Source organism: Ambystoma mexicanum, chromosome 6p (assembly GCF_040938575.1).
Source record: "Ambystoma mexicanum isolate Mex_15411 chromosome 6p, UKY_AmexF1_1, whole genome shotgun sequence".
NCBI lineage: Eukaryota > Metazoa > Chordata > Amphibia > Caudata > Ambystomatidae > Ambystoma > Ambystoma mexicanum.
The window spans coordinates 1,413,172,145-1,413,191,677 of NC_090935.1; the positions used below are offsets into that span (position 1 = coordinate 1,413,172,145).

The 19,533-nt window shown below is 46.1% G+C and overlaps 1 protein-coding gene across 2 annotated transcripts in view; it reads right to left on the reverse strand.

The window, feature by feature from the left end:
* POLR2B (RNA polymerase II subunit B) overlaps positions 1-19,533 on the reverse strand; it is a 616,839-nt gene that overhangs the window by 66,424 nt on the left and 530,882 nt on the right. For both annotated transcript variants that reach the window (XM_069626112.1, XM_069626111.1), the window contains one exon: positions 6,461-6,656. In XM_069626112.1, coding sequence (XP_069482213.1) covers positions 6,461-6,656 — 196 coding nt within the window. The remainder of the gene's footprint in view (positions 1-6,460; positions 6,657-19,533) is intronic.

Below are 19,533 nucleotides of genomic sequence, written 5' to 3' on the forward strand. Positions count from 1 at the left end.
CCGATACCCGACCCGTCTCACACCCACTTTTTACAAATACCCCTGGTCACAATGGACCATGAACCAGGCCGGTTGGTGAAAATACAATATTTATTTTTAAAGCTCACAAAAATCACACAAATTTGAATATTGGGCACCAATCACCAATGGGGTGGAAATTACAAAGGGAATGGAATCAATGCACTTAGTTAACCTTCTACATGAACATATCCAAAGCACAATGGAATGGGAGCACTTTTTGAATTAGGATAGATGGCACCCAAGTTAAGGTTTCCCCCTGCAATGCTCCCTCAACCCACAAATCGAATTTTGAGTGGATAGAAAGAAGCAACAGGTAGTCAAGGATAAGAGACAGAAAACAGAATCAAATTCCGACCTTCCCTCACAAAATATTTTTAACCCCTTCGCAAAGGCCTGAAATGACACTCGGATTTTGATAAATAATTAAATGTGTGTTTAAATAATGCTATGCATATATGTTTCATCACAGTATCAGGGATGTTATATCACTAGCAACCATCAGGCAAAGTATCATAGAAGCATACAGTTCACAAAGCAAGTTAAAATTGAAAACCCAGTGCAGTCAAATCACACGTTGGAAAGTTGCATTTTTACACAGAAGCAGTTTTTAATGCAAAACCGGTTTTAAAAAGAACAGGTGAAAAGCACTGAATTGGAATGCGGTTCTTGGGCTGGTGGATAGAGGTCTATCACAGGGACAATATAGAGGTTAAAGGAGGGGTATAGGTGGTGAATTGAGAGATATTTAAAAGATAGAATGAGGTTCGTTTATAGGAAACTAGAGCAGTTAAAAATAAGAAAATCTGTTTTGAAATGAAAGGCACATTTTAAACTAGATTTAATGGCTAAGAAAAGAGGAACGCCACCCGTGAATATAAACATTACGCTGCAGTTGTAACCCTTCACGCAGTGTACCTCTTTTCTTTAGGGAAAATTAATTTATTTAAACACAATATCGCTAATGACTTATCTATGCAAGACAGAAATGAAGAGAAAAGTGGCGCTAACGCTTGGAGATCAAGGGCAAGAGGCAGAGAGAATTCTGACAGTTGGACTAGTAAACAGGATATGGATAGGGTTGCTTAGAGAGTGAAACAAAGAAAGGATCAAGATGGGGTAGACTATGTTATGGGATGAGGGATACTCTCAGTCCACGCTTGGGAATTTTGGAAAAGTCAACGGGGTTCTGGTCACTGCACCGCTCGTGTCACCAGGTAGCCGACTCTCCTGGCAAAAGACAGCTGGGCAAAGGTCTGGTCACCGGATGGCAAGTACAGCTGGGCAATTTGGGTCACTGGATGGCACAGGTAGTGGACAAGCCGGTCTGGTCTCAGGATGCTAAGGTACCACAGCCTTTCCCCTTTTTAATGGGATTTTCTTAATTCAGGCCTTTGCTGTAGTAGAGTCAGCTATGCTTTGGCCTGGAAGTGAAATCTGATCAGCTTTACTTTGGCCTTGTAGTGGAATCTGGAGTCTGGCAGGATGAATGTGGGAGATCAGGAACGCCGGCGCAGGAAATTCAGGAGAGAGTCTGTTTGGAGCTCTGTCAACCACTCTTATATATAGAGCATGGTGACATCACAGAATTATTGGTGGGCAGAACTGAGCTAGGCCTACCCCCAAGAAGTGGATAGGACAATTTATGTTGGTTGCCTCCTCGAGGAGGAGTCCCATTTTATGAGGTTGCATTTTATGAGGTAAAAAGGCATCCCACAGTCCTTTTTGCCAAAAATCAGTTAGTCAATCTAATTTACACATTTATACATTTGTGGCACTTCAACCACATGGGCAGATTACATATTGTAGGTAGAGCATAGCAGTCCAATCCTCACGGTTATGGGACCTCTACCAGTTTTTCATGCTTTTTCAGTGAGAATTATATTACTTAAAAGTCGATGGGCCTCATTACGAATCAGGCGTTAAGGGGTTAACGGCGCCGTAAACGGCGCCGACCCTTAACGCCCGATTCCGAGGTCCCTTTGCGCCATGGTGAGTTTAACGCCTGCTTTTTGCAGGCGTTAAAATCCATGGCGCTAAGGGACCATGGTGCTAATTACGCCACCGTAATTTACGGTGGCGTAATTAGCACCTTCCCCACTCCCATTATGCCTTATGGGGCAAAAATGGGAATGGGGAAGGGTAAAATGGGAAATGGGGATTTACCGCCCCACTCACCTTGGAATGGGGCAGTAAATCCGCCATCCACCATGGTGTAAACGTAGTTTACACCATGGTGGTAAGGGTACGACCCAGGCGGTAACTTACCGCCTGGGTCGTAATGAGGCCCTATAACTTTATACATGGGTGTGGATCATCATTAGGCATGTATTAAAATGTGCAAATGGCATCATGGATACTTTCCTCATAATACCGAATTCTCTGCCATTTCTATTCCCCATACGTCAGTGAAGTCTACGTCTTAGATGAAAGCCCATAAAATCACATTTAAACTGTCAACTTTTCACATTGTTTGCAAATTCCTGTGGCAAAGATAAAAGTCTTACAGGTTTTATTCATAAAATAGTCTTTGGAAATAAATGTTTAGTATTGTTTCCCATATAAGGGCATAGCTTCCAAGCTACCCCCACAGTCCAGGGTTGTCAGATTGCCTTTGAAGCTTCCTGTAGAAGTCACGAAGTGGTGTGATTTTTCACTTCGCACATCGTGTCCTTGAAGTTCCATTCTAAGATGGCTCAGCCCAGACCCCAAGTCTGATTAGTATGTAAAGTTTGTCTTGGTCAGGCAAAGTTTTCCAACCTAGTAACTAATCACTTTCGTGTCCTGGAAGTTTATGGCGTTTCCTTTTGGGCAAAGCCTGAGCCTTGCCAGCAGGGAAAAACCATTTCTGGAGCTTGCAAAATTCAGCCAATGCAGTTTAATTCCTTTTATTTTATTTTGTCCTGGATCAAAACAAACCTGTTGGATATAACATCCCCTATATATTCCACATCATCAAACCCCTTTACATGGCTAGGCACAGACAAGTTTATGTTCAACATAGTACGTTTTAAAAACAGGCATTTTTTTCTGGTTTGCAAAAGCCTGTTTTTCCATGTGTAAAGCCAGCTGGCATTTTCCTTGCAAATTCGGTTCGTCTCTTCCATCTACTTCCCACCATTTTATTTTATTTATGTGTTTGTATAGCGCTGCAGCCCGCAGGCATCAGAGCGCATTCCATGCAGACAAGGACATAGTGACGGGACAACAATAAAAGTGAAGTGGATGATTTAAGGGTTGATGTTGGTTGTTTATTTGAAAAGCAGGGTCTTCAGTTTAAAAAAAAAAAAACAATGGAGGTTTGTTTCAGCTCTTAGGGTCACTGGTAGTTTATTCATTTGGCTGTTGCTTTAGCCGGGAAGGCCCTACCTAGGCCCTTTGTCCTTTTGGTTGACACGGCTTGTAATAGTTTATTTGTAGATCAGAGATTTCGACTTGGTGCATATCTCTTTAATTGTTTCTTTAGGTATGTTGGAGCATTTCCATACAGGCAGCGGTGGAACAGTGTCAATGATTTGAAGGTTATGCGTTCCTCCATGGCTAGCCAGTGAAGGGGTCTCCTCTCTCCCGTGATGTGCTCGCTCTTTATTCTGCCAGGTATGGTTCTTATGGCGTTGTTCTGAATTACTTGGCACTGTTTTAGGCATTTATTACTAGCACCGAACAGCAGAGTGTTTCCATAAGAGTATGGTAGCCCTGGCAATGGTTGTGCTGTTTTGTTTGTCTAGTAAATGTCTGATTTTCCTCAGTAGTTTCTGGTGGTATTGGCAGTTTCTTTTGAGATCAGCTACTAGGGCTTCAGCTCCCAGAGATGCCTGCAAATAGATGCCTAGCGTTTTAACTTTTCCCGATACTATGATGGGTGTTTCTTTGATGTTAAATGTGGAATAGGCTGGGCTGAGTTTTTTCTGGGATGAGCAGAAGATCATAGGCTCTGTTTTGGAGCCTTTAAGGCACATCCGATTTGCCTTCATCCAGGATTCGATCGTGTTATATATAGATGTTAATTTATTACTGTCTTGGTTCTAATCTCCACTGAGTTCAAATACCAGTTGAGTATCATCTGCGAAGTTGGTGAAGAATATGCCAAGATGGGTCAACAAGGTGCATAAGCACTGCAAGTATAAATTGAACAACAGTGGGGAAAAACTAGCTCCCTGAGGGACGCCGCAATCCACTGGTTTGGATGATGCGTGATTTCCCCAGATTATTTTGGATTGAAAAAAAGAGGACACCCAATCAATGGCTCCTTCGGAGCAGTTTCCAGCTAGATCTAGGGCCTCTGAGCTTCCGATGATCCAACAAATCAAAAACTGCCGAGAGGTCTAGAAGGATAAGCAGGCCTGCTTTGCCCTGGTCCAGTAGTCCCAGCATCTCAGTCTGTAGATCGATTGATGCTGACTCTGTGCTATGGGCTTGTCTAAATCCTGACTGTTGTGGTTGGTGTAGGTTGTTACTGTCCACATATTCTTATAATTGTTCTGTGGCGATCTTGTCTAATATTTCCAGTAAAAGGTTACAGTTGGTGACTGGTCTGAGATTAGAGGGGTCTTGTTGGGTTAGTTCTGGCTTTTTGGGAAATGGTGTAACCGTGACTGTTTTTATGGATGCAGGTACAGTATGGTCCCTAAAGGTCTCCAGAAATTGGCATGGGCATGGAAAGCTAGAATTTCTTTTCAAGCAATGATTGACATTTTCTCAGGTTTGGCTAGCACAGCCTGTCATTCAGGAATAAGGCTATTATCTGATGGAGCACAATGTGAATATAGCTGGGTATGACAGGGTCATTTTGATAAAGGTAGTGTGATGAAAAACAGTGACAAATAGCATCAGAACGGCATCATTTTAAAAGGTGAAATATTCCCTTTTTCAATAGGAATTTTGGGCTTGCAGCACAGCAGCGCTGCTTTTTCACTCCATTTCTTTAAGACAAACAAGAACACACCCTGGTATCCTTTCTCAGGGTGCTCCTTGTTCCATCTTGCCCAATGGCGCTTGGTAAACCAGTGCAGCCATCCTTGTTGCTGCAAAATGTAGTTTGGGTGCAATGGTGCTTAAAGGAGCCAGCGCAGCCATTTAGTGGTTCTGCTGAAGTGCAGCTTGGTGATGAGGGGAAGTACTGCTAAGTGGGTAAATATATCCCACAACTTCACTGTAGGTGATGCATGCAATTGTAAAAACACAAAAATGTCAAAAGGGAGAAAATGCATCAGTAATGAGTTTTAGGTATTAGTCAGTTCCCCATAAGAATGAGCAAAACAGGCAAGGGAAGTAAAGCAAAAGGATTTACTGACCTCCAAAAATCAGGAGAGGGTTTAAGAAACAATCAAAAAGACTGGGGGTCACATAGAAATCTATGGCGAGAATCTTTCCTGACACCCATGCTTCTACTGTGTATAAACATGCCCCAAATATAACTTGATAATTATATGTGCCCCAGAGGAAACAAAACAATGTAAGCTGACATGTGGTTATGATGAAATCAGGTAAGTCCCAGTTCCTTCCCACAGAAACCAAAAAGTAGTAACAGTTGACCGCCTGAGGGCACTAGTGGAGACCCAGAAGGGATAGTGGAGGGTTCATGACCCCAGGAGCAGAGAAGCTGAGCTGGATTTAGGCCTCCCCCCAATGTAATGCAAAAGGGAACCTGCAGAACCCGATGACCATGCACCAAGAGGTACATACTTACAACATTTGTTCCTGAAAACACTGGTACTGGAAAGTAGAACTTGGTAAGTAAACATTTTTGCAGGGCAAAATCAAGGATATGATCACAGAGGGACTTTAACCCTAAGAGTCAATGACAGCCCAAAAGAACACCAATCGTCCTTCACAGGAGTGGCGCACACCACACAGAAGCGGAATCAGCGACAGATGGCTCCATGCAGACAGATGAACCAGCACATGGCAGGCACCAGCTGCTCAGCAGGCAAACGTGGATGGTACAGCAGCAAAAAGGCCCTTGCAGCAAGAGAAAGGCGTTGGCGGCATACTATGGCCTAGAGAAGCAGATTTGGTGGCATGTTTGGGTCACCATTCTCAGTAGCAGCAGATTGCAACACCAAGGTGGGAGACCCTGGAGTAAGTTCCAGCCGATGAGGCAGTCCAGTCCCACAGCAGGATGAGGAAGACCCGGGAAGAATGCCCAATGGTCGAAAATGCAAACCAGAGCACAGGTAAGACACCAGGTACTATACCAGCTCAGGGTTGGACTTAATATTGAGGGCATCTGTACTCATGCTTATTCGGACCAGTTTTCCTTGTCACAAGCTACTCACCTGTTTTACACTGAAAACAAATTCATATGCAACTCTATTCTCCTATTGGTTAATTACATTTCAGTGGTGCATGGCTTTGTTCCTTAACATTAACAATTTTGAGGATAACTTAATCAGAAAACGCCATGCTAAACAAACTAAAAAAGCAAAGGGATAAGACCAACCTGTGTTTTGTTCCTGCATCCCCGGCATTCGTATGTGTGAGTCCTGGTGTTGGCTATTGACATTAAACCGCACAAGTTGCACACGTGAACTTGGTATGGGTCTGAAGCTTCAAATAGCCGCTCCCTCAGAAACTGTGCAGCTCCATGAGCAATCTGACAATCACGCTCCATTTCTCCGAAACGAAGTCCGCCATCACTAGAAGTCAAAAACGATTAAAATCCCTAGTTATAGATATTGATGGTACAGATTAGAAGCATTCAAGAGAAACAGTACCTGTAGCGCCAATGAAACCTTAATTACAAGATAAGGCAGAGAAGCATAATTCAACTAGAATAGACTAGGGTATTTTACTGAAATAAAAAAAAGTGGAACATGGAGATCAATACCAAATGGACAACGATTCACCTATTTAACGCATTCATCTTAACATACCATACTCCCTTCTTTGTGAATGGGGAAGTGTTAAGAAACTGTCTGTTATGAACAGGGTTCGAAATTGAGAGGAGCATGGGAGCCATTTAGCTCCGCTTGTAGTCTCGAAGAGCCTGGTTAGTTTGACATTGTTGGGTAAGAATGAGTGCAGTCCAACTGGTGTGGGACTACACAAGACTTCTCTTTGTATTAGGTAATCCACCCTTTAATACAGGCCTCTAATACACAAGTTGGTAGTGTGACTGAGCAGCCAGGCTTAGCTCAAAAGGGGTCAATGGGAGCAGTAGGGTTGTAACAGAGAGTTTCACAGTGACAGTTATTCAAATAAACAATGAAAAAATTAATTTATTTAACTTCAGAAGGGAGCAAAAACATGCAACAATTATAACACTTCCAAACACTCTGTTTCTCTCAATCAGATGATACCCAAATGGGGATGGCACACAGACACCTCCTACACCCTAAGGTGAATAAAATAGGTAGGACACTGTGGACATTGATTTGTCACTGGTACATTCAGAGCAATACAGAGTTTGGTGTAAAGGGTTAGATAAGGGAATAATACAAAGGTTAACAAATAATTCATAAACTGGTAAGTGCTTTTGAAACCCTCCAATGCAAAAGCACAACGTCAAAGTTAGGATACTCTCTCAGGGAGCCAAGACAGTCAATGTTAGTTGAAGAAAGTCTTAGGGAGCTGAAGATCTTCTTTGCAGGTGAGTAAAAGTCTTGCACAATGAAATGTTTGTAGAAATAAGATTCACTTGAAGGGCCACACACTGGGAAGCTTGTGAGGGGTAAAGCTGCAAGCAACGCTACAAAGGCAACCAAGACAAGTCTCCACTGAGAGCAAGTAAGGCTACACAACAAGGAGGTAAGTCCTCTTAGGTTTACAGTACCTTATGTTAGAAGAAATGGTTCCAACTGGCTTCTGTTCCTCTGTGGCTCTGCAGATCCTGTTCCTGTGCCCCAGTCGTGGGGGCAAGAGGGAGGACTTCCTGGGGACTCCTGCAACAAAATGGGAAGGTCAGCGGCAGCAAAGGTCAAACTTCAATTCAGCTGCACCGTTTCAGCTCCATGCGTCTATAACAAATACAAACACTGCGGTTCGCGGATACCACTTGAGACTTTCCTCGCGTCTGCGGTCCAGCACTCTGTTGAGGTGGCGAAGCCTTGGTCAGTCCTGCATCAGGGAAGTCCGGAGGATCTTCCTGGAGCTCGGGTCAAACCTAAAAGCGATGCACTCAATCTGGTGTTCCTCTCCCTGGCACTTCGGTTCCAGCAGCACCAGTGGAAGTACAGCCAGCTCAGAGGATGTCCAGACGCGTTCACTTTGGGGTTGATCGGTCCCACCAACCCAATGGGAGAAGTCGTCCTTGCCAGGCTTCTCTAGTCAAAACGAATTTGGAGCTTCAGCACAGCAGCAGGGCTTCACCGGGCAAACCAATGGTCCAAGATTTGCAGAAGGCATCTCTTCCAAGTTCTCCGGATTCCTTCGTCCAGTGGTCGACTGCCGTCCAAGCCAAAAAGCCTCACCTTTTATGAAGGTTTCTCCCATTAATTCCAGCCTAGCTGTCAATCACACAGCAGGGTGGCTGTCCAACAAGTACAGCCAGCCGGCCAATCACCTTTTGGTGCATTCCTGTAACCAAGGGGATTAAGCACAAGGAGTTTTGGGCACCTCCCTCACATCCTGCCCCTGCTGGACATACTGGACATACTGGAGCCAGAGGCGGGCTTCACTCATGAATCCTGTCAAAGGCAAAGCGAACCAAGGGAGCAAACCTGTTTTGTTGCCCAGAGTAATTCTCAAGAAGGGCCTTTCCACAAATAAAATGGCAAAAAAAGAATACCAGGGTCATTTTGACAAAAATGGCACCCTTGGGTGCTTTACTGCAGCTGCGAACACAGCCCACGGTAAATGCACACCACGGTAGTTAAACGTAAACCACTGCCACCAGCCATTCATCGAGGAAAGGGTAACACTTTAAAAATGTTACATGAGAAGCTAGAGAAAGGGGATACTAGGTAACCGCTCCAGCACCTTATTGTAAGATAGTGTGTGCTGGGTCTAGAAAGTGACATATGCAAGTAAAGTCAATTTCAATTTACTGCTCCGGGAAACAGTAGTTTATCCCAGCGAAGGTATTTAAACCATGGGAAATCTCAAAGACTTCCCTGTGTCACCGCACTGAAGGTGCTGTGCGACACAATGTAAAAGATAATGCCTATAGAGTTTGTCAAACTCTATAACCAAAAGGAACAGTACCAAATCACAAAAATACATGAGTGGGGAAAAAAAGGTTTCTCTCCAGGTTAAAAAAATAATGTCCAAAATCCAGCAACGTTGCTGGGGGTCTCCAAGGTGAAGGGAATTAGCACATTTCTGAGAATTCTCCCTAACAGCTGGCTCTTTCCGCATTACTCTGTGCAAACGAAGCAGCCCGCTTCTTTAGAGAACTAGCCACATTTAGTAGCCATACATGGTCAGTTTCCCCATAACAAATGAGCAAAAGGCAGGGGAAGTGAAGCTGAAGGGTTTACATCTCAAAGCAAAAAGATAGGGCGTCAATAGAAACTTTGGAGGGAAATCTCTAACGCTCGACATTTATTGCAAGGAGAGCCAAAGTTTATGAAGACAGTGAAGTGCAAGTGGCTAATGTTAATAAGAGCTTATCAGTCTTCCGAGAGCTGCTTGCTGTTAAGCAACATTGTGTGCAGTACCCTTTGGGAGACTACAGCAACCTTGGCCTCCTGGCAATAGGAAAACCAACCCTTAGTATAATTCTGTACTATACCAATGGGTAGTGTGGCTGAGCAGCCAGGCTTATCCTCAAGAGGGGTCAATGTGAGCTGTGAGGTTGTAACAGTTTCACAGTGACAGTTATTCAAATAAACATTTACTTTCAAAGTTTCATGATTAAACATATGACAATGCATTACTTACCGTAAAAGCTTTTCTGATGGTTGTATCTGCTTAGATTCACATGCTGTGCATAGTCCCGACATCCAGTGGTCACTGCAGAGTATTGCATTTTGTTTTTCGTAGTCGAAAAGGGGACGTCAACAGGGCATGTCTGTAACACTATCCCTATTGTAACGTGCAGTGTACTCACAAACCCGCACGCGTCGCGGTCCCTCGGTTTGTATTTTTTCTGCCCTGAGGGAGCCTAGTAGACATGAGTGAGTACAGAAAAGAGATATAGAAGAAAGTCTATGTTCCTTCCATCCGAGCAGGGAGGAAGGGTGGGTGCATGTGAATCTAAGCAGATACAACCATCAGAAATGCTTTTACGGTAAGTAATGCATTGTCATAGACTAGCGAGAAGTACCCGGAGTTGGAGGTGGGTTGTGAGAAGGAACAGTAGAGAAAAGATGTCTTAATACTGCTTGTCCCACCTGGGAATCAGATCTAGAGTAGGCATCTAGACAGTAGTGTTTTGTAAAGGTGTGAACAGAACTCCAGGTTGCCGCTTTGCAAATGGACTCAAGAAGGACATTTGCAATGAAAGCTATGGAAGCCCCGGTGCCACGAGTGGAGTGTGCTCTTGGCTTGAAGGGTAGTTCTCTCTTAGCAAGAGAAACAGAGTGATGCATTGTACAATCCATCTAGAAATAGTGGATTTCGAAACTGCATCTCCTTCTCTTCCTGCTGCCACCGAGACAAAACTGATTAGTCTTTCTCAATGGTCTAGTTCTTTCCATATAAAACATCACTGCTCTGCGAACATCCAGTGTATGCAGGCTCTTCTCACCCAAGTTTGAAGGATTTTGAAAAAGTTGGTAGTTCTATTGACTGGTTGACATGGAATTTAGAGATAAATTTTGGTGCAAACCTAGGATGCGTGCGTAGAACCACCTTGTGAACTGTAACAAAGGGGTCTAGTACAGAGAGCGCTTGTAGTTCACTTACTCTCCTAATGGAGGTGATAGCTATTAGAAAAGCAGTCTTAAGAGTGAGGTCTTTAAGTGTTGCTTTGTACATGGGTTCAAAGGGAGACCCCATGAGCCTGGTTAGTACCACATTTAGGTTCCATCCGGGAGCGGGGTTAGCTATGGGGGGGTGGATCCTCTTCACTCCTTCCATGAAGGCTTTAATAACTGGGACTTTCCACCACGACACTAAGTTGGGAAGTGGTGTATGCGGAAAGTGCAGCTAAATGGACTTTAATAGAGTTAAACACCAAGACCGAGTCTAGTAGGTGAGTCAGGTACAGAACAATTTGTGTGGGAGCCTCACTGAGAATGTCCATGCATCTCTGCGGGAGTTGTAAATGTCCAAATTCTATGATCTCAGGAGCCAGGCTGCTAAGTTCATGGTCTGAGGGCATGGATGTAGTGTCCTGCCCTTGTCCTGTGACAGCATGTTGTACGGGCAGAGAAGTTTCACTGGAGGGGATAGGGACATCTCCATCAAGTGAGCGAACCAAGGTTGTCTGGCCCACATAGGGGCCACCAGTATCATGGTAACTTGTTCCTGGTGCATCTTGTGCACCATCTTGTTGAGAAGGAGAGTTGGGGGGGGGAAAAAGCGTAAACAAATTTCCCTGACCATGGTATCGCTAGACCGTTCCCCTTGGATTGGTTCTGGGGGTACCTGGAGGCGTAATCTTGGCATTGCGAGTTCTCCAGAGTTGCAAACAGGTCTATTTCTGGGAATCCCCATTGTGTGAAGACGTCTTCGTGTAACCGCCATTCGTACTCTGAGGGCAGAGGGAAGTCTCTGCTGAGTTTGTCTGCTAGCAGATTGAGTTCCCCTGGTACATGTTGTGACAGTAGGAACATGTGTTTGAGAGCCCATTTCCAGATGTTCTGGGACAGCTTGGACAGTCCTGGAGAATGAGTGCCCCCCCCTGCTTGTTGAGGTAGTAGATGGCTGTGGTGCTGTCCGTGAGGACCATCACGGTCTTCCCTTGTAGGTGTGCCTGGAAGGCTTTCAGTGCCTTGAACACAGCTAGTAGCTCCAGTAAGTTTATGTGCTTGGATGCTACGCTCGGAGTCCAGTCTCTGTGAGCAGTCTGATAGGATAGGTGAGCCTCACATCCTGTGAGGGATGAGTCTGTGGTCAGAGTGGCTTCCACTGCAGGGGTGGCGAATGGTTTACCCGTTACCAGGTTTTCCTTCGACCACCACCGTAGCGAGAGAACCAAGGCCTGCGAGACCACCACTAGATCGTCCTATGGTCCGCCGGCCTGACACCACTGGCTGTTGAGCCACTCTTGCATTGGGCGCAGGCGCGCGTGAGCTACCAAATACATACATGACGCCATCATTCCTAGTAAGCGCATTGCTTTGCGAACCGTCACCTCTCGACCGGCCACATAGAGGGATTTTTCGAATTAGACCCCCTAGGAATTGTTTGCTCTGGCTGGGGTCTAAGCTGGACTTCTTCTCGTTGATGGAGAAGCCCAGTTGAAACAAAAGGTCTACAGTCTTTTGGTTATTTACGAAGCATGTTTCGTAAGAATCCCCTGTTCTGAGCCAATCGTCGAGGTAAGGGTATACTGGGATGGACAACCTGCGCAGGTGGGCTGCTGCCACTGCCAGTACTTTCGTGAATACTCTTGGCGCTGATGCTATGCCGAAGGGTAGCACTCTGAACTGGTAGAGTTTGCCCTCTATCATGAACCTGAGGTATTTCCGGTGCGCTGGCAACATTAAAATATGAAAGTATGCATTTTTCCTGTCCAGTGTTGTCATGTAATCTCCCTGAGAAAGCAGGGGGATTACATCCTGTAGAGTCACCATACGAAACTTTTGAGGTTTGACAAATGTGTTCGCTGGGCGCAAATCTAGTACAGGGCGCATGGTTAAGTCCTTTTTGGGTACAAGGAAGTACACCGAATAAATACCTTCCGTTAACTGGGATAGAGGCACGACCTCTATGGCTCCTTCTAGTAGTTGGTCCACTTCTTGAAGGAGGATGGCGAGGTGTTCCGGTGACATGCGTCATCCCCTCAGGGGTCTGTACGTAGGGGATCTGTTGAACTCTATACAATAGCCGTGGGCTATGGTTGATAGTACCCAGTGGTCTGATGTTATACCCTCCCATGCTGGAAGAAAGGATGTTAACCGGCCCCCGACCGGCGTAGCATGGGAGGGGACCCGAATCTTTGAGTCATTTGGTGTTGGTGGCTTGGGAACCTCTAGGGGTGGGACCCCGACCTCTTCCCTTGCCACAACGTTGTCCTTTTTGGTTATATTGTCCACTGGGGCCTTGGTTAGAGGACCAGTTACCTGAAGAAAATTGCTGCTGGTGCTGGCGTTGGCCTCGAAAAAAACGCTTATTGCCATAACCACATTTGTTGGGAGGCCTTGAAATTTGATCTAGTGTCTTGATGGTGTCAAATTCTTTCTTTGCGGTTTCTAAAGCCTCATTCACCGCTTTACCAAAGAGGTTTGCATCTTCTATAGGTTTGTTAATAAGAGATGCTTGCGTCTCAGGTTTAAAGCCTGAATTACGTAGCCATACATGGCGTTTCAGTAGGATTCCTTGCACTAGGGAACTCCCGGCCGTTTCTGCAGCATCCAGGGTATTCTTGATGATGCTTTGGTTGACTAAAGTCCCTTCAGTCACCGTGGCTAGAAGGCGAGTACGTAGGGGTTCCAGTACCTCCTCAATGTCCTTACGTAGTTTGCTCCATTGTGCATCTGCGTAACTTGCCAGCAAGGAGTTATTGTTGGCAATTCTTGCGGAAAAGGCAGCTGAGGCTGTAATCCTCTTTCCTAGGGCATATCATTTTTTACCCTCTTTATCTGGTGGTGCCTTACTAGTTGACAGCAGCACCCCTGCTCTCTTCCTGGTATTTGTCACCACCAAGGAGTCTGGTACAGAATGGCCCCTGATGTATAAAGGGTCCGACGGAGAAGGACTAAACAATTTTTCTATCCAGGGTTGACCCCTCTGATCCAACGCAGGAGTGGATAGTGAAGGAATAATTCTTCTCCTTACTGAGGCGAGGAGGGGAATGGTTTGGCTGACAGGGGATTTCTCCTTAATGATTTTTTCGACAAAGTCTATGTCAGGAGAAGTTTCCCCGGTTTCGATCTCAAAATGCGCTGCTGCCTTACGTAGAAGTGCATTAAAGGGGGGTTGATCATCTATAGGTGATGAATTCCTAATAGGCGAGTCTTTTGGAGGGGACAGGTTTATGGCTTCAGGGTCTGAAAACACTGACGGGGACTGCCAGGGCTGTGAGGCCCCTTCTTCTGGGTCTTCTCCGAAGCCCCCATCACCCATATCAGGGTTGTCTTCAAAACCTTCCTCCTGTAGGTTTTCTTCCCCCTCCTGAAAGTGGGTGTCCTCTTCAGTGAGGTCATGTAAATCTACATTTTCTTGGGGTGGATCAAACAGCCTGGGGTACTTGGCCCTGGGATCCTCCGGAGGTCCCTCTCTTGATCTCTTAGGTGTTGGCAGGTCCTGAGTCTCCATAAACCCGTCCATCCTGCCCATACAGAACTGGAGTCTTAGGGTTTCGTGAGGTACTCCGGAACGGTCAGGGGGAGGAAAGGGAGGGCCTTCCGTTAGGAAACACTTCGACCAATCCCCTAACATCGAAGAGAGGTCTCCTTCGCCTTCAGAAAAGCCTTCCGGTAGGCTAGGAGTCCCTCTCAACGGAGCGGGAGGTTCCTGCCTTCCTTCTGGTCTTTTCGGCATCTCCCAGGCCTTATGAGCGGTAACGGACATATCTTTCGCCGTCCGTCTTAGGCTATCGGTGGAAATGATCCTTGCAAGGCTCTCGACAACTAAGCTGTCGAGGGTACCTCCGGCGTCGCTGTTACAGGCGTCGTTTGCTCTACGCCGACGGGCGCTCTCTGGCAGTGCGCCGCGTCTGGCGGTTTAGTGGTAGCACCCTTATCAGGGGTTAGCCCAGTCGCTGGTCGCATATGCGGTTGCAAGGGGGGTTTCAGACTCTTGCGGTCTGAGGAGGCCGCCGGTAGGACTTGCGTCTCGGTTGGAGCCAACGCCCTCTTCGTTTGACGAGGAAGAGCAATGGGTTATGTGTTTATGGGAGTGTTTTCTGTGTGCGTCCTTGTCGCCGGGGTGTTCTTCCCCATAAGCAGGGCGTGAGCCGAGCTTGACGGGGCCGGGCACGGCCAAGGAGGAGCGTGAACGCTCCTTAGAGAGGTCTATGACTTCCGAAACGGACGTCGTGTTGTCACATTCCTCGTCACTTTCGGCGGCGGTGGGTGATGAGTCAGACCTAGGCATGGCGTAGGCCACCCACCTTTTGACCCTACTGTCTTTTAAAGTCTTCGGTTTAAGAAGCAGACAGGCCGCAAAGCCATCTTTGTGGTCGAGAGGCAAGCAACGGTTACACCGTTTATGCTAGTCTTTCCAGGTAAACTTGCCCTTACAACGCGGGCAAAACCTAAAGGGTGTCCTCTCCATAGCTGAGGAGCAGATCGCATGTGACAACAACCCCGAGGGAAAAGGAGGGGAAGGGAAAGGCATTCTCAAAGAGAAACAATGTCCCACGACCCCACTCTCCCTACTGTATTTGGTCGTCGAGGCCAGGCCACGTGTTCGGCAAACGCCGAACAACCTCTTCCGTCGAAGGCACCGCTGTCGGAGATCTTGACCGGCGGTGAACAGCTTCGCAGCTACGACGACGGAGGGGTGATGAAATGAATAATTAGGGGCGACCAAAGGTCAAGTAAAGTTTTTGCAATGTCTCTCGAGGAGCTCCGCGTATAGGCGACCAATATCTAGGTGGAAAAAAACAATCTGAGGGACCTCGACGCGTGAGGGATTGTGGATACACTGCACGTCACTAGAGGGATAGTGTTACAGACACCCCTTGTCGACGTCCCCTTTTCGACTACGAAAAACAAAATGCAATACTCCGCAGTGACCACTGGATGTCGGACTATGCACAGCATGTGATTCTAAGCAGATTAACAAACATCAGAAATTAATTTATTTAGCAGTCAGTCATAAAAGCCTTCTTCAGAAGGGAGCAATGTATGTAACAATTATACACATCAAAACACTTTCTCTAAATCAGATGATACCCTTTGGAGATGACACCCACTACTTACACCCTCAGTGACTTAAATAGCTAGGACACTGGACATGGATTTATCATTGGTACATTTTAGAGCAATACTGAGTTTGGGTGCAAAGGGTTAGATAGGGCAATAAAACAAAGGTAAACAAATAATTCATAAACTGGCAAGTACGTTTTTAAAACCCTCCAATGCAAAGTAAATTAACCCTTTCCTGGAGGAAAGGCAAAAGCACCAAGTCGGAGGTAGAAGAGTCTCATGGAGCCAGGACAGTCACTGTTAGTTGAACAAAGTCTAGGGGAGCTGAAGATCTTCTTTGCAGGCGAGTAAAAAGTCTTGCACAATGTTTTAGAAAAGTTTGTAGAAATAAGATTCACGTCAAGGGCCACAAGCTGGGAGGTTTGTGAGGGGCAAAGCTGCAAGCAACTTTGCAAGGGCAACCAAGAAAAGTCTTCTCAGAACAAGTAAGGCTACACAACAAGAGGTAAGTCCTCTTAGGTTTACAGTACCTTTGGTTAGAAGAAATGGTTGCAGCTGGCTTCTGTTCCTGTGTGGCTCTGCAGATCCTGTGCCTCAGCCGTAGGGACAAGAGGGAGGACTTCTGTGGACTGCTGCAACACACTGGGAAGTTCGGCAGCCGCAAAAGGTCAAACTTCAATTCATTGGTACTTTGCGGTTTCATCTTCTCACGTCTTAGCAAATAGCACAACCGCTGACTCTCTGCTACCACTCTAGACTTTCCTCACATCTGGGGTCCAGCACTCTGTTGAGGTGGCTCAGGCTTGGTCAGTCCTGCTTCAAAGGGGGTCCAGAGGATCTTCCGGAGGTTCGGGTCCAAACTTAAAAGCGATGCACTCGATCTGGTGTTCCACTCCCTGGCACTTCGGTTCCAGCAGCACAGAAGTACAGCCAGCTCCGAGAGGATGTCCAGACAAGTTCACTTTGGGGTTGATTGGTCCCACCAACCCAAGGGAAGAAGTCGCCCTTGCAGGGCCTCTCTAGTCGAAACTAATTTGGAGCCTCAGCACAGCAGCAGGGCATCACCGGGCAAACCAATGGTCCAGGAGTTGCAGCATGCGTCTCTTCCCAAGCTCTTCTTCAGATTCCTTCATCCAGTGGTCAACTCTGCGTTACAAGTCAAAAAGCCATGCCTTTAATGCAAGTTTCTTCCATTAATTCCAGCCTAGCTGTCAATCACACAGCAGGGTGGCTGTCCTCCCTTGGGTGCATTCCTGTAAACAAGGAGACTAAGCACAGGGAGGTTCGGGCGCCTCCCTCACTTCCTGCCCCTGCCAGACACGCTGGAGCCAGAGGCGGGCTTCACTCGTGAATCCCACCAAAGACAAAAACAAACACAGGGACCAAACCTGGTTGGGTGTGCAGAGTACATTTCAAGAAGCACCCTTCCAGCAAGAAATGGCGAAAAAACAAGACTGGGGGCATTTTGACAAAATGGGCACCCATGGGTGCCTTAGTGCAGTTGCGAACGCAGTCCGCGGTAAAAACACACAATGGTAGTTTGGCAAAGTTTGTATGCAGTACCCTTTGGGACCACTACATACAACTAGGACTACAGGTGTAAGCAAAACCAACCTTTGGTATAAGTCTGAACTACACAGTGTTGTGGTAGAGTTGCTGAGCAGCCAGGCTTATCTCAAGATGGAACTGAGCTGTAAGGATGTTACACATAGGTCTAGAATTACAAACACTCTTACACTCAAGGTTTCTTGGTAAAACACCTATTAATTTATTTCACAGTCAGTTCTAAAACATTCACTAGGAGGAGGCAATATATAGCACACAAAACTATACTTCAATACTTCACACGGTCAGGTTCTGAGGCATTTAAACTACTTTGAAGGAGGAGCAAAATGGCATTCAGAGCGTTTGAAGTAGGAGCAAAAAGGCATAGGTTAATAAAAAGAAGATTAAAGTTATTCTAAAACAGTGCAAGTAGTTGGAGTTCACCAGAGGAGTCAATTCAATCCAATAGGTTAGGTCAAAGTCAATGGGCAAAATTCTTGTATATGATAATGCAGTTCTGGTAGTTAAACGGAAAAGTATTTGCCAAAGTTGTCAGAAGTTCGTAAAAGAAAGGATTCATATGTTGGGTCAAGCTGACTAGGCCTGCAAGTTGCCAAAGTTTCAAGCACTTTCAAATTGAGAGGCAAGTTCTCTGTAAGGTTTTCACAGTACCAGAAGAAAAAGATGCAGCTGAAGAGTTCTGTCCTGGCAGTTCCTGCAGATCTCGCTGTTCCAGAGCCTCAATCATGGGGACAAGAGGGAGGACGTCGGGGGACTCCTGCACTGCACTGGTCAAAAAGCTGGCAAAGGGCAATTCTTCAATTCCGGTAGCTGTAGTCAAAAACACAAACTGGTGTCCATCTCCCTGGTTATTCGGTTTCTGCAACACTCTGAGGAAAATACAACCAGCTCCGAGAATGATATCCAGGTGGCTTAGTGTCAAGTTGATTGGTCCCACCAACTCAAAGGGAGAAGTCGTCCTTGAAGGGCTTCTCTGTCGAGATTAACTTGTTGATTCAGGTCTGCAGCAATGCTTCACCGTGCAAACCAACGGTCCAGGAGTTGCAGCAGCAGCCCTCTTCCAGCTGGTCTTTGTTTCTTTCATTCCAGTGGTCAACTCTGCCTTCCGAGCTAAGAGACTCACCTTATATCCAGTTTCTTCCCATTAATTCCAGCCTATCAGCCACTCACCCAGCAGGGTGGCTGTTCTTGCCGGACAGTCAGTCAGCCAATCACACCAGAGTGCATTTGGGTCTCCTAGGAGACTTTGCACAGGGAGGTTCGGGCACCTCCCTCACTTCCTGCCCACCATAGACACTTGGGCACCAGAGGCGGTCTTCAGTCCTGAAGCCCGCCAAAGGCGTAGAACAAAGGGACCAAGCCTGGTTTGGTGTGCAGAGAAACTCTAGAAGGACCTTTCCAAAAAGAAATGGCGAAGAAAGAAGACCGGGACCTGTTTTTACAGAGGGGGCTCAGACACCATCCCGCGATTTAACACTACCGTTGTTCGCGGTCGGGAAAAATCATGGTAGTTTGTTGTAAAACCACTGCCACCAGCCATTTCGATAGGAAAGGGTATCATTTGACTGCTACATGAGTTTCTAGACACAGGGGACACTAAGTAACCCCTCCAGCACTCTATTGTAAGATAGGGTGTGCTGGGTCTAGGAATTTGGAGAGACTAGTAAAGTCAATTTCACTTTACTTTCTCTGGGAACAGTAGTTTATCCCAGAGAAGGTATTTAAACCTTGGGACAGCCTAAATGGCTTCCCTGTGTCACTGCACTGAGACATTAATTGTAGAAAGGGTAATGTAAAAATGTTACGCTTGTAAACAGTTTCACCAAGAGAAGGTATTGAAACCTTTGGGAAATCTAAGAGACTTCCCTGTGTCACTGCACTGAAGGTGCTTTGTGTCACAATGTAAAGATGATGCCTATGGAGTTTGTCAGATTCTAAAGTCAAAAGAAACAGTTCATCAAATCATAGAAAAATAAGAGAGTGGGGACAAGGGGTAAGGTTCTCACTCTCTCCAGGTTAAAAATTAAAAGTCCTAAAGTCCAGCAAAAGAGCTGAGGTCTCCAAGGTAGAAGGGAATTAGCACATT